Raw genomic sequence first — 14,037 nt, 5'->3', positions numbered from 1 at the left:
CAAACACAAGCATCAAATAACTGCTCCCAGGCAATCTTCTGCACAAGAGCCCCATGCCTACACTTCATTATGCAACATTTACTGTGAGAGCCAAATCATGTGTTGTACAGCTGATATGCATTTGGATAACACTAAAATTCTCGTTTTTAGCTGGCATTCTCAAAAAAATAAATGCATGATTTAGTAATGGCTTATCACAGTTGAATGAAGTGCTCCCCACAAACTCTGAAAACGTGCCACAAATTTGAAGATTTCCAATAATGAAGGCAAAACTCTAGGTAATAAAAGTCAAGGCGAAAAATAAATAAAAGTATCCTTCAGCACAATGTAGACCCTCAACTTAACACGACACATCTTTGACATCTTAATAACTCCCTACGTATTCCCACTCACAAAAACACCTGCATGCATACAAACAAAGAGAAGAGACACAGCTACTAATAGGAAAAGGAACTGAGAGAGAAAAGGCGAGACAGTAGAGAAAGAGCCTCTGTTGTGTGTGCGTGCATGTGTGTACGTGTGTGTGCGTTTGTGTGTGTGTGTGTGCACAAGTTCAGAGTTAATGAGAGGGCCACCCTCTAGGCGTCAACCCTGTTAATCACCCACTCTGTCTGCAGGGGGGACTGGCTCTGTCACTGCAAAACAAACAACACACAGATCTCACACACATAAATGTGCACACACACATGCACAAACACACACACACACACACACACACACACACACACACACACACACACACACACACATTTCTTGCTCTCACTCACACGCACTCGCCATTGTTGTTTTCTGTTCGATCTCACACTGACACTATCTTGTACGTGAATGTATGTGCACGCACATTCAGAGACACACCAAACACACAGACACACACACTCTTTTTCTCTGTAGCTGCTAGAGCCCACGCGGAAGCTCCCTAAAGTAATTACAGCGCTGGGGAAATGGAGGTGCTGCCGCTGGCTGGGGGAGTGGGGCAACCTGATATGCTATTAGAGACGGAGTTGTGGGGTGGGGGGGTGGTCGTTGTGGGGATACAAGGCCGGGCCTGCCACTGATGGAGTGGAAGTGCAATTGAAAGTGTGTGTGTGCGTGGTGTGTCAGTGTTTGTGTGTGCATCTACACAGGGAGTGTGCATGTGAAGCTGGAGGGATAAGCCATAATGCATTCATAGTTCCATTTTATCAAAACATTTTGAGCTGAATCTAAAGATGGTTTCAACTGACTAAAATCTTTTTGTATTTCAAAGGAAAATACAAATAATGTTACACATCAAAGATTTGACGACTCAAACTTAATCAAGCATCCATGCACAATTAGGTCAAAACAGGAATAAAACCTGGGTCATAATGCTATGTCACAATGTCACATACCAGCATTATATTTGGAAAATATGTGACAAGTGATAACGTTGTTGCGAAATTTACTTGTGATAAGTAAACAGATACTCAGTTCTGCCTTTTTGCTACTTGCACTTTACTACTGATACTCTCTTTTAACTAACTAATTTGAATGAAGAAATAATGATTTAATGCTGCGGGTCTCCTAAACTTTCAAAATGTTTTTAGACTGAATGGATCATATACAGATAGTGAAACAGGTCATTTTGCAGGAGTTGTGATGCTCAAAACAATTTAGCCACTGATTGACAGACATCTCTTTTACAATATAGGTCTATGGGAAAAGTCTTTTTGAGCCCAGCGGTATCAGGTGACTGAAGTTGAGGTTGTAATTCCATGGTTTGGCCACCACATCAAATTGGCTTCAAAGACTGGCACTGTTCCTGGGGCCTTGGTACATAACCTTATCGTAAAATATGTTGCAGAAAAGTGTTATTCATTCATGTTGCCTCTGCTGCCTCACTGAATGACAACATAGCAGGCAACTTCAGATTTTTTTGTCTTGGTAAGCGTGCTGCAGGCAATTGCGTTTTTAAAAGGCAGCAAACAGCATCATGTTTACCCACGATTTTTGACATCTGTGGTTTTAAATCCAAAATGCCTCTGCACATTAGTTCTCAGATGGTTTGATATCTCAGTTGCTTGTTTAGCACAGCTCACTTGTTTCCATCATTTTATGTTAATGAGGACAACTGAAAAAGCTTACAATGCATGAATGATGAGGTGATGCAACAACATTTTAGGGGTTAAAAATCCTTCACAGAGCAGGAAAGATCGACTGACAGAGCTGAACTTTCAAACAACCTTTCAATTAGTCTTTGCATGTATACGGCATGGTCTGGTTTCTCTCAGCGGTTTGATTTGGCACACGCACATTAGGTCAAAGAGTGAAATGGAAGCAAAGCTTTAAAAAAGCAAAGACACATACCATGACTAGCAGCCATAGAAAAAACTAAATACACTTTGCAGTGCACTACAAACTGTTCAGTGCAAATACCAAACCATGATGAAAACCCTTCATTTTCCCTTCCTTACTGATAATATCAGCCTGCAGGCTAGCACACATCCTGCCGGACATTAACTCGACCATCAAAGAAATCATTTAAACATGAGGAAGCTAGGTTTCTGCAAACCATCTAAAAGCTCAATTCAACCATTACCTTCATCTGGATCATTTACAATGATTAAACATACTAAATGCATATGAAAAATACATTTCATTGTGAACATCGATTTAAATTTAGACACAAAAAAATTGTGTCGTCATTTTGTTATTACATGATTGTGCTTTTCTGTCCAAAATGTGTGCGTTTATGTCTGTGAAAAGCTGCTATCAGGCCAACAATGCCTAAATGTGTGTGTTAGATTGTATGCACTCATGCCTGCCTGAGACACACAGAGAGGTGGTGTGTATGCGAGTGTATGCATATGTGTGTGCCTGCTGGCTGGCTGATGGTAGAGAGAGCAGTGCGGCGGCACAGATTAGATGAGATTAAAGCCAGTCAGAGGATCAATTAGAGGCAAAACATCAGACAGCAACACAGCCACGGCCAGCAACAATGAGATTAGCCCTGAGGTGGAGCAGAGAGCGGGCGAGCACATCTGTGTGTGCGTGTTTGTGTGTGAATGTGTATGTGTGGCGGGAGATGGGGGAAAGAGAGGAAATGAAGGGGGTTGGGGAGATAAAGAGCACACTTACAGTTCCTCCAGAAACAAAAAGTGAATGAATAATCAAGGACAATTCTACGTTGTTGCAACTATGGCCTTGTTTTTGCAGCTTTGGCTGGTGTTGGTACCATTGTCCCGACCAAGTGAGCTATTGAGATCTCAGAGCAGCAACTTGAGTGGTTTTGTCAAAACTATCTATTTATCAATATACATAGATTCTAAATATTTGAAACGGTTTCAGTACTATTTTTTTTTTTAAAGTATGGATACAAATTTCTCACTCAACACACTGTCGAGTGACACCAAAGCGCCATCTCCTCTAACTCGCTCACAGTGCTGTCATCTTGTTACTTGTCTTATTCACTTCAGTTGTGTGTACTCTTTCATGGCACTTTTTAAAATTATTTTTTACTTTTTACTTGCAGTTTGATAATCTCAGAGGCTTTTGAATGTGTACAGTACAACAAGAAGAATAGTGTTTTCATTGCTGTAAAAAAAAAAGTTTTATGTTTATTGCAGTCATTCTGCTGTTTTTGGACACAATCCAAAAGTCATTGCTTTGTTACATTTATCTTTTTATAAAGATTTCAGTTTTTCCTTGTGGTATCTAAAATGGAATTGAATAGAAATATTATATTTAAGGTATCTCTATCAAAGTTTGAAATTCCATCATTGTGAAAACACGAAACTTACTAAAAACCAGTTAAATTAAAAGGGCACTCAGAGAGTGCACACCTCTGTAAAGACCAAATGCCCTATCAATTTAAACAACAGTGAAATGTAACTTACGCTCATTGATACTGATCCTCTCCAAAACTGAATGGGCTCATCTTTGGCCCAAGCAACGCCCCTCCACAAAGTTTCAAGAAAATCGGGCCAATAGTTTTTCTGTAATTCTGCTGACAAACCAACGCACTAAACTGATAACATTACCTCCTCGGTGGCAGTAACACACAATCGTCAACTGACAAAAGAATTGTGATTCTCGTCTTCAACAATGCTGAATCAATTCACATGTTAAATACAAATGGACTCTTACATGTTAATTGCTTTCTAGTTTCTCGTATGTTGATGAAACAGAAAAAGCTGTCAAAGTCCCATATTTTGTTTGTCCACCCATCATCAACATTAATAACTAGCTTTGCAAGATGAAGGTAAACCGACACTGGTGAAACTGAGCATCACTAACAAACAAATTGGCCATAAAATGCACACCACTTCCCCAAATTTCTAGTCGTCTCCAATTAGGCAAAGAAATAACACTGTCCTGATGCTGACCTGCACCTGTTCAGTGTAGTGGAAAGCATTGGGTTTTGTTGAGTTATGACGTTAGTAGCAGCACCGTGCTCCCAATGCACAACACTTTCATAAACTTCTGTTTCTACAATAGAGGCCACACATTCCTGGCAGCAGAGGTGGCTTTCGGTAAATTTCTCTTTCATTTCATTATTCACATACAGGCAGACAACTGTAACATACCTCCAAATCATTGTGAACTTTTTCAATAAAAAGGCAGCACACTCCCACACACTTTTCTCTGCTTTGTCCGTTCGGTCAGACCGTGACAAGGTCAGACTGTTGGGCTGCCAGTTGTGTTTCATGTTGCAATTCAGTGAACTGAAAATCTAAGTGAATGGCTTGGCACACAGTAAACTGAAGCAAGAGTTCTCCATTTCCTGTTTATTTAATTAATAATTACTTCTGAAGTGAGAATTATGAAAAAACGATTTGTGAGATTCCGACCCCTTATTAATCCTTTGGATAAGGGCTGCACAATATATATATATATATATATATATATATATATATTTTTTTTTTTTTTAATGACATTGCAATTTTTTGCTCACCATATAACTGAAAATAATTATTCACTCCCCAGTTATTGGTGTGATTTTGTTGGGAACTGCATCTGCATATTCATACATCTGCTCAATGTTCTAATATGTTATATTAGAACATTGATCATACTAATAAGAAATGTTTCTTACACTAGAGTAAAGGGTTAACTGTCTGACTGGTCAATTGCTTGATTTTCTTTATTCTGTGTAATGCACACAAACATGTGCCCAACCCTCATGGGTTTTCATGACACCATTACAATAATGTTGCAGTGATAAATACAAAATACACGTTATTTTACTGCTTAGTCGCCAAACAAAATACTCTGCTTCCTGTCCCAGGCCCAACAAACAAACTTTGCCACAAAAAAAGTTCCCCCTCTAAAACATAAATCAAATTTTTCATCGTCATCCAACCAAAGTACATCACTTATATCTTCGTATGTAAGACAGTAAAACAAACTAATGGACCTCATTCCATTTTTTTTCCTGTGTTTTTTCCTTACTGTTAACATTACTTTAACAGTCATGCAGCTCTGAACGGTAGTTTGGTGATTTCTGGTTTCTTTAGGCTAACCCAATAAGCTTTATCCTGGCTCACAGCAGGCGAACAGCTTTTCTAGTCTGGCAGCTTCAGGTTAAGAACAGTCAGGAGGCATTGTACTAATAATGCTTTAACATATGCTTTATTTCTTCTGTGCAGAAAAAAATAAAAAAACTGCCCTTTTTACGGTCATTATACTTGAATCTGGGCGTATAGTCACTTTTGCTGCCAAACACTGCCAGTAACATCAGCCAAGGAAAATGAGCCAAGGTTTGATTACTTTTGTATTAAACTGCTGAACTAAAAGCATGACATTTTTGAGTTAATTTGCCTCACTTGACAACTACTGTGCATGCACACATCACTGTGGAAGCTGAAACTATATATTCTTCAGCCCTTGTTTGGATTTATTTAGAACACGTATGTTTGTCTGACAACTTGTGTTTCATTCTGCTCAGTCTGACTTGTGTTTAACACTGTTGACACATTCCAACATCTCAGCAATTTTATTACTGTGTGCAATTTTTGTGAGTGCTTGAAATAGAAAAAGAAAAAATGTCCAAAGCTATTAAAATAAGATCCAAGTTGTAATAAACCAGAATTACCTTTTAAGAGAGAATTTTTTTTAAAATGAACATCAAGAAAAGAGACATAAGAGAACAATTGTGCTGGAAAGGGAAGGTGGTGGATGAGTGGGAGTTTTAATTAACCCTTTCAAACCTGAGCAAATCGGCTTGATTTCTTTCAAAAACACAGGAAGACGACAATGAGCAACTTAAAATCAAATTAGTAAGAAGTTACAAGAATACCTGAAACTTAGCAAAAAAGGAAAAAGAAAACCCAAAAAAAGGAAATGACCTAAAACAAGTGATATATATTATATATATTTTGAATATATAATTCTAATCATCACCATAAATGTAGTTTCTGGACTATCTCTCTCTCTCTCCATTTTCTCTCTCTCTGTCTTGCTCTACTTCCTTATTTTAACATTAATTTTGTGGTTGAATTCTTGTCAGCTTTTACCATTTTCTTGCAATATGTTCACTGCCTTTTTCCAGTGTTCATGAAGAGAATTAAACCTATTTGCTCACATTTCAAAGGCTTAAATACTTGTGAAACCCATCTGAATGCAGTGCAAGAAAAACTTATGTCCATCCAGGTTTCAAAGGGTTAACAGAGAAAGTGATAACACAAGAAGACGAAGAGAGTAAACAATTCCTTGCACAGAAACATCAACATCTTTACGTGTGAATCAAATGTCACATTGGTCAAACACACAAACAAACGGCAAAAATGACACAGAGATACACAGACATTCTCTTGTGCATACCACACACACAGACACACACACACAGACACACACACAAAAATACGCACGCACGCGTGTGGCTTCACTCACCATGATATAATGGCGCTGCATCTCTGACTTCTCACTGGCCAACTTGTCACACTCGAGCTTCAAACTGGGGGAGAGAGGGAGGGGAGAGTCAGACCTTGTTAGTCAGCTCGACAGTCTTCCCTCTAAAGTGCTGACACCAGGTGACTTCTACCCCCTTCATCATCATCACCAACGACACTGTCATCACTTTCATCATCACTTCAACCCCCATCACTGCCTCCCACTTTCATCATCATCAGCACCACCTCCATTGTCATCATCTCAGGCTACCATTACCATCTTTATCACCATTGCCGCCTCCATCATCATCATTACTGCCGTCATCATCCTCAACTTTACTAGTCACATTGGCGGCGTTTTCACCAAGCTCGACAGGCTATCGATTGACAGGTGGAGGTCAAATTAAACTCCAGAGGTGCTGTCTAGCCAAAATGTCTACTTTCAAAATCTGAGAAGAGGCTGTGAAGTAAAAAGTCTAAATATAGTCTTGGGAACGTTTCCTGCGACCCAGTCTCTGCGACAGCCATTAGCTGTAATCATGTCAGCCCTGATGTCACGCGAGGCGACAGGACAAAGGAGGACGCGTCAACAAGTCACCCTGATCGTCAAATGAAAAAGACAGAGGGGGAGAAAAAAAATCCCCCTCGATGCCTTTTGACTGAAGCAGCCAGTTCCGACATGCCAGTCTCAGAAGGCATCATCCGATGTGAGGACAGAATAAGACTCAGATCAAATAAAGATATGCGCAGGCACACGGTGGATAGTTTCAGATTTAAGATAAGTCTAAAACCTGTTTGATGGTGTGTGTATATTTATGCTGGGATGTTCTTCTCAGCTGTCTGTGGGAATGACAGCTCGATTACAGCGAGCTCTGGCTGAATCTTCATCGCTGTTAGTCTTAACTGGCAGACTGAACACAGTGTTACACAGGGCCAATAATGTCAGCTCATGCATAAGTACGGTATTGTGCTTTTTCTATAATTATCACAGCAGCTGCAGTATTTGTTCGAGTTAAATTTAGATTTGGCTAAGTGTTCATCCCTGTTTATTGATAGACATTACAACACTGAATCATATAGATTCAAATATATCATTCGATTTTAGTTCATGCTTTTACTTATGTTTTTATATCTATCAGTATTTATTTTATCTGTTTTTTGTGCACACTCAAATAATCAATACATCTATTTTCTATTTCCAGAGAGGGATTGGAGCCTAATTCTGCATGTATTAGGGGCTAATAAGGATGTAACAATTCACTCAACTCATGATTCGATACGGTTCACACTAAGATTTTCTCACAATTGTTGTAAGAAACAGAAAATTTATGACTGATTAATGAATTAATTTTTTCAAACAAAAATTATACAAAATACTGCATTTTATCCTCTTTTCTATATCAAATTAAAGAATCCCTTTTTATTTTTGAGGGAGGGTACAAAGTCAAAACACAAACTATGCAATGAATGTAGATGTAGTGTAGTTGTCGCGTAGGCGGGGCTGACCGAAGCTCCTCAGTATGATGCCGGCTCACATGTTGCATTATGTTAGTTATCCTATTTGTGTAGTTCAACACCCTCTTGTAATATTTGCAGACTGTTTTTGTCTTTTCTGTTATCTTCTTGCCTGTATTACTTTCTGACTTAAGGAAGCTCAAATGCAGCCACACTTCTGAAACTGGAGGGTGCATAAATGTCACCTTTCACGGGGCCTTTGCTTTATCTTATCTTATTTATGTTGTCAAGCTGTCTCTAGTATCGGATTCTCACATATTTTGTATTGTATCGATTTTTAACTGCCTCGCAATGCATCATTACATCCCTGGGGCTAACTCAACAAGAACACTTTAAAGTCCCATTCCCACTAGACAAAAAATCCCACTAACACATACCTGCCAACATGGGGCTGTGAAAAAGAGGGATGGCCTACTCACAACCTACATCCCCGCCCCCATATAACCCTAATCCACAAATGAATACAATAAATACAAGGTTTAAAACTAAATTACTTTTGATGAGCCTTAAATTCATAGCTCACAATAAAATGTACTAAAATTTACATCACAAAAAATATCAAGTGCAAACATTACAAGAGTGTCAGTGAGTGTATGAGTTTGTTGAGGAGCCATTATTGCCAGGAACACCTTCAACAAAAAAAAACAGGAAGGATAAAATGATGCAGGAAAACAGTCTGCAGTGAGCTTGAACGTGCATTGTGATGAGTGATGAATGACATGTCAGGCGGGTCGTTTGGGTTGGGTTGCCAGGTACCACGACACATCCTACTGCAGGCTAGACATATCAGAGAAACTGGGAAACATCCATTTGAGTCATACCACTATGAACCACACTAAAATCGCGAGACTAGCGGGAGAAATTACAAATCAGGAGTAGGGCAGGAGAAAGGGTTAAAAATAGACTATATCAGGAGTGTTGGCAAGTATGCTAACACCAACCAACACTGGTCTTTTGTTTTCAGTGTGAAAGGTAACAAACGGCTTTTATTCACGGTATGAATGACCCTGCAGTAGTGACGAGTATTTAGTGGCTTCATCTCTGATTGGTTGTGACTGAACGGAAATGTTTGCCCTTTTTTCAACATGACTAACTTCTAAGGCTCTTTGTCATCTTAGCCACAAAATTGTCTGTCTCCATCCAAGCAGTGCTCGAACATCGTTACAAATTAGTTGGCAGCGAGTTTGAAAGAGAGACTGAATGAGTAACACAAAGTAAAGAGAATTAATGGCTGTAATAAAATTTTCACGGGCCTCCGTACTGTTTTCTACTGTTTATTAACCTTTTCCAGGATGTTTGTAAAATTAAATGTGACATACCAGATCTACTATCTGTATGTTGACAGTGTCACTATTCCTTGCAGTTTGGAAACTATCACTTGGAATATTTAGTCAGAAAAAGGGCCCAAAGAAATCATGTAATCTGTCAGTCTGCTCTCATGGTGCTACCAAAAACTCTAATTATTCAGTCAACTCAATAAACAGACCCTCTTTCTTAATGTTAAAATTAATATTACCATCCTGAAGTTTTGCAAAAAGCAACTTGTTGGTTTCTCATTTGCTGTGATCTGTTACCTTCAAAGTCCCAGGAGTTGTTTTTATTCCTTCTGAAATTGAATGAGGACAAGCAGTGGCCTCATGTGCAATTATCCCTATTAGAAATTATCTTTAATTGAGACACAAGTTTTTTAAAGATCTCAAATTATACTGTAATTATTCTCCTTAACAGAAATGCAACAAATTTATTGCAGTGTTGGCTTCATAGTTTTTAAGAAGTTACTGCTGTGATATTTCTGCACTGCATTTACCAGAGATGTGTTGGCAATAATGGAGTAAAACCAATGATAATAGACATTTATATACTCTCGTGTATATATGTGGTCATGAGTTTGCAGCTGATGCTAACTGCCGGATTTTTCTCTGCTGATTTCTAATAAACTGTTCTTGTTGCTGCTGAAACCCAACATATCAATTTGGTGGCATGATATTGTTTCCTAAGAAGCACCTAATGCTTATATTCTTAAAAGATCTAAAGAAACAGTAAAGCACTGAAAGACTTGACTGCAAAGCTACAGTCACTTGGTGACTCAGTTACCAAGGCTAGCGCCTGAAGGTTAACTCCTACTTAAAACAAACTGCATCTACATATAGATATGGTACAAGGTACAAGGTAGATTTATTTGTCATTTTTTTAAACGTAGTTTAAGAAAAATTATGGATCAGCTTTTAATAATTTCAGGAAGGAACAGAGAACAGATGCAGCCAAAACTTAACTAGTTTGATGTCGATGCAGGGGTCTACACTTTGGATCACATGTGCTGCTTAATGAAAAAAATTAGGAGCACACAAAGAAAATTGGGAGGATAGTTCAAAATGTTCAGACACAGAGTTCATCAAACCATTGATTGCAAACATTTGCGTGCGTGTGTTCCTTCCTCTCATGTATTGTATTGGTTCTGAAATAGAGTTTAAGACATATTTTTTACCAGGCAAAATTATAAATTGCCTTTTTTTGTTTCACATATACATGTGTTTCAATACATTTCATTGAGATAATAGTGCACTATGTTAAAAGCATATTTAAACAAGAAGCCAGAGCAAAATCTGAAGTAAAATTCTTTAAATATATTAAACAACTAATCAACAAAGTTTCAGCATTTGAATAAGTTCCATCTGGGAGCAGTGATACACTGTTTATGTATGGGGCTTTTACTGTGAAAGGTAAAAACAGAAGAAGTGAATGTGTTGCCATTGATTATGTGAGTTTGCAGTCTCGGTTCAGTTTATGGGGCTTCTGTGCTATTATGTGATAGCCTTCAAAAGCATGCGTGAAACGCTATTTAGTGTGGCAGGTGATAACTTAACAGAACAGCTGATGTCTCTTACAGTAAAAAGTGCCACAGAATTAGTAGTGCCCAAGATGGTCAGTTTTTGCCACACCGGTGAAGGTGTGTGTGAGTGTGACAGATAGTAGGAACAGCTTAGAAGCAGCAGAGCCTTGCGCCCCTAAATGACACTAAAACGCAACAGAGACGTTCAGCATAGTTTAATTACATGATTTTTTTGGTACAAACATTTAGCTGCCAGTGTGGCAGATGGCCTTCTGAGATTTACTCGGCAAATAGAAAATCTACTCCCATTAGGCGCTTGGTGGGTGTTCATTTTGGACCCTGCTTGCAAATATCCCATGCCGGATTCTTCTTCCTCCTCCTCTCTTCTCCGAAATTAATGGGCTTCATTTTTATCCGTGATGTCAGCTATTGTATTGCTACAGTATTTGCAAGCAAATGTCGTCTTTCCGTGACTGTGTGATAAGGTTAGTTTCGCTTAGGTTTTGCCATTTCCTATATTCCTTATTTTAAATTAAAAGCCCTGTAAAAAAAGGTGTTTCTGTTAAGGCATTTCTGTTACTCACACACACTGTGCTCCTAAATTATTTTTTCCAGTTTATAACAATTTTAGGCACAATTGCGAGTGAACTACTCGCACTGTAGAGCCCTGAGATGTGCAGGTGGAAGGTGCTTACACAAAGCTTTGAGGCCCAACACAAAAGGTGAGGGTGAGTTCTACTGTTTGGGAACACAGTCAGTCCACTTTACAGGATTATCACCATTGAACTCAACATATCCAACCTGATCAACAGTCTTGGGGGGAGGGGTGTGCCTCTTTGTTGGGGGTGATGGGCAGTTTCATTCTGGGTGTTTGAGCAACCTCCACTTATCCAAAACGCTCCCCTTCCCTCCTACATAAAACCCTTCCTGCCATCCCGGTGTACATGCGTAGGCTGTGTGGTGGGTTGTCATGACAACAGGCCTCCCCGCTGCCAGCCTACCTGGGATTGGCTTTGTGCCGCCTCTGATTGGTGCGCAGCAGCCCCCGGGCCTGCACCGCTGCTCTCAAACGACACTTTGATGGAGTTTTATTGCCGATTCTTCCGCCTCTAAATCGCTCCTGCTGTCATCTTTATTTTGATTTATGTATTCCCTGATCTATTTATGCATGTGAACGAGGGGAGGGGAGAAGGGGTGGGAGAAGAGGAGGAGGGTGGGAAGAGGAAGACAGCGACAGCTACAATGCTTGCTACTATACCCCGGGGAACGCCTGCGGTGCATTTGCCTTTTAAAAGCTTCGGCAACAGACAAGCACGGCGCAGCAGCAAAGCGCTACAAAGCCTCGTCTGTGGCTCCCGAGCCCCCCACCCCATCCCAGCCCCCCTCCTGAGTCAATAGGCACTGTATGCATGTTCTGTATGCTCAGACAAAAAAGGTATTCTTTCAACTGCGCCCTGGCTCTCTGAAGAGGGTTAAACGGTGCTGCTCACCGTTGTGGGAATTACAAAAACCAAAGGCGAGGAAAAAGACGCGCCGGGTGTTATTGCTGCTTCAGAATCCTCCGCAAACAAGAGCGATCAGACCAGAGCAGGGATTTTGCACACAATTTGCCAGGCTTTCATCTGCCTTCGCCTGTCTCTGTAACCGGCAGAGGAAAGCCTCTAGAAGGTTCTGGGAGAACAGGTACAGAAGAACAAACCAACCTCCTCAGGAAGGAAGGCGGGCTTCAAAGACTCCACACTCACAAAGAGAGGATCTCTCGCTGAGACGCAGACCCTGTGGCGTCCCCCCGCTTTATAACTGCTATCAAACAGATCAGCTGAGGTCGAATCAGGCACTTTGGAAGTGCCTCAGACTTCTGGCACTGTAGCGGTATTTAAGCAGTAAAGGGAGATCAATGGCCGAGGGTAAACGAGATTGATTTAGGTATGAGTCAATAAAGGATGTTGCCTCAGTGTGCAGTGTGGAGGTAGAGTTGAGGAATAGTGGAACAAAGGCAGACGTCTTCATTGAGTCACTGAGGCATCCGTCAAGCTCGAGCTACATTTTTCTGCAAAGCTTTATTTCATGACTATTTTCTTTTATTTCCTAATGATTTCAAAGTCATTTCTTTCAGGTTTTTGGGAGAAGCGAACAAAATTTGGGCACAAATTTGGGGAAATAGAGACTCAGTTTTCAGACTGTTATTTTAGGTTTCTAGTTGTGCTGAGTTAAAGGTCTAGCGTGTGGGATTTAGGAGATATACTGGCAGAAATGAAATATAATAAGTCTGTTTTTTTAAGTGTACAATTACCTGAAAAAAATAATCCTTGTGTTTTCATTACCTTAAGATGAGCTGCTTATATCTAAATAGGGTGACCGTCAACGGAGTCTGCTATGCAGCACTGCCATATTTGTATAGTAACCAAAAACGGACAAACCAAACTCTGGATAGGGCCATGTGCATTTTTGTATTGGCCACTATAATTAGCAGCTCATCTGCAACAAGCAGCATCTAAAAACCCTCTGCCGTCTTTTTGACGCAAAAGTGATTTATTTCGGTTTTTTTTTTATCAGTTTAAAGCACGGACTCTTTGTTTTTGGAGAAGGAGAGACCTCTGCAGATAATTCTAATTTATTAATTATTTATTATTATTGATTATTAATTATTATACTAATTTATTTAAACTAAATATAAAATACTACTGTTTTAAGTTGTATGTCCCTCACCTAAGCCAAAATTAAAAACACAAGTCCCTCCTCAAATGCCTGGCCCATTTTGCAGCACCCCTTCCCCTCTTAAAAGTGACGAACAGTCCCTAACCATTAACACCAAGGAAGGCCAGCACGGTGACTAGGAGCAAG

General features: G+C 39.7%; 1 protein-coding gene across 2 annotated transcripts in view; it reads right to left on the bottom strand.

Moving 5' to 3' along the window:
- Nucleotides 1–14,037, bottom strand: part of tle5 (TLE family member 5, transcriptional modulator) — a 53,913-nt gene that overhangs the window by 16,589 nt on the left and 23,287 nt on the right. For both annotated transcript variants that reach the window (XM_042481352.2, XM_042481346.2), the window contains exon 3: nt 6,850–6,913. In XM_042481352.2, the coding sequence (XP_042337286.1) occupies nt 6,850–6,913 (64 nt within the window). The remainder of the gene's footprint in view (nt 1–6,849; nt 6,914–14,037) is intronic.

This window comes from Plectropomus leopardus, chromosome 5 (assembly GCF_026936395.1).
Source record: "Plectropomus leopardus strain MGB_pleo_1.0 chromosome 5, ASM2693639v1, whole genome shotgun sequence".
NCBI classification, from domain to species: domain Eukaryota; kingdom Metazoa; phylum Chordata; class Actinopteri; order Perciformes; family Serranidae; genus Plectropomus; species Plectropomus leopardus.
This window is presented reverse-complemented; position numbering and strand designations above follow the sequence as displayed.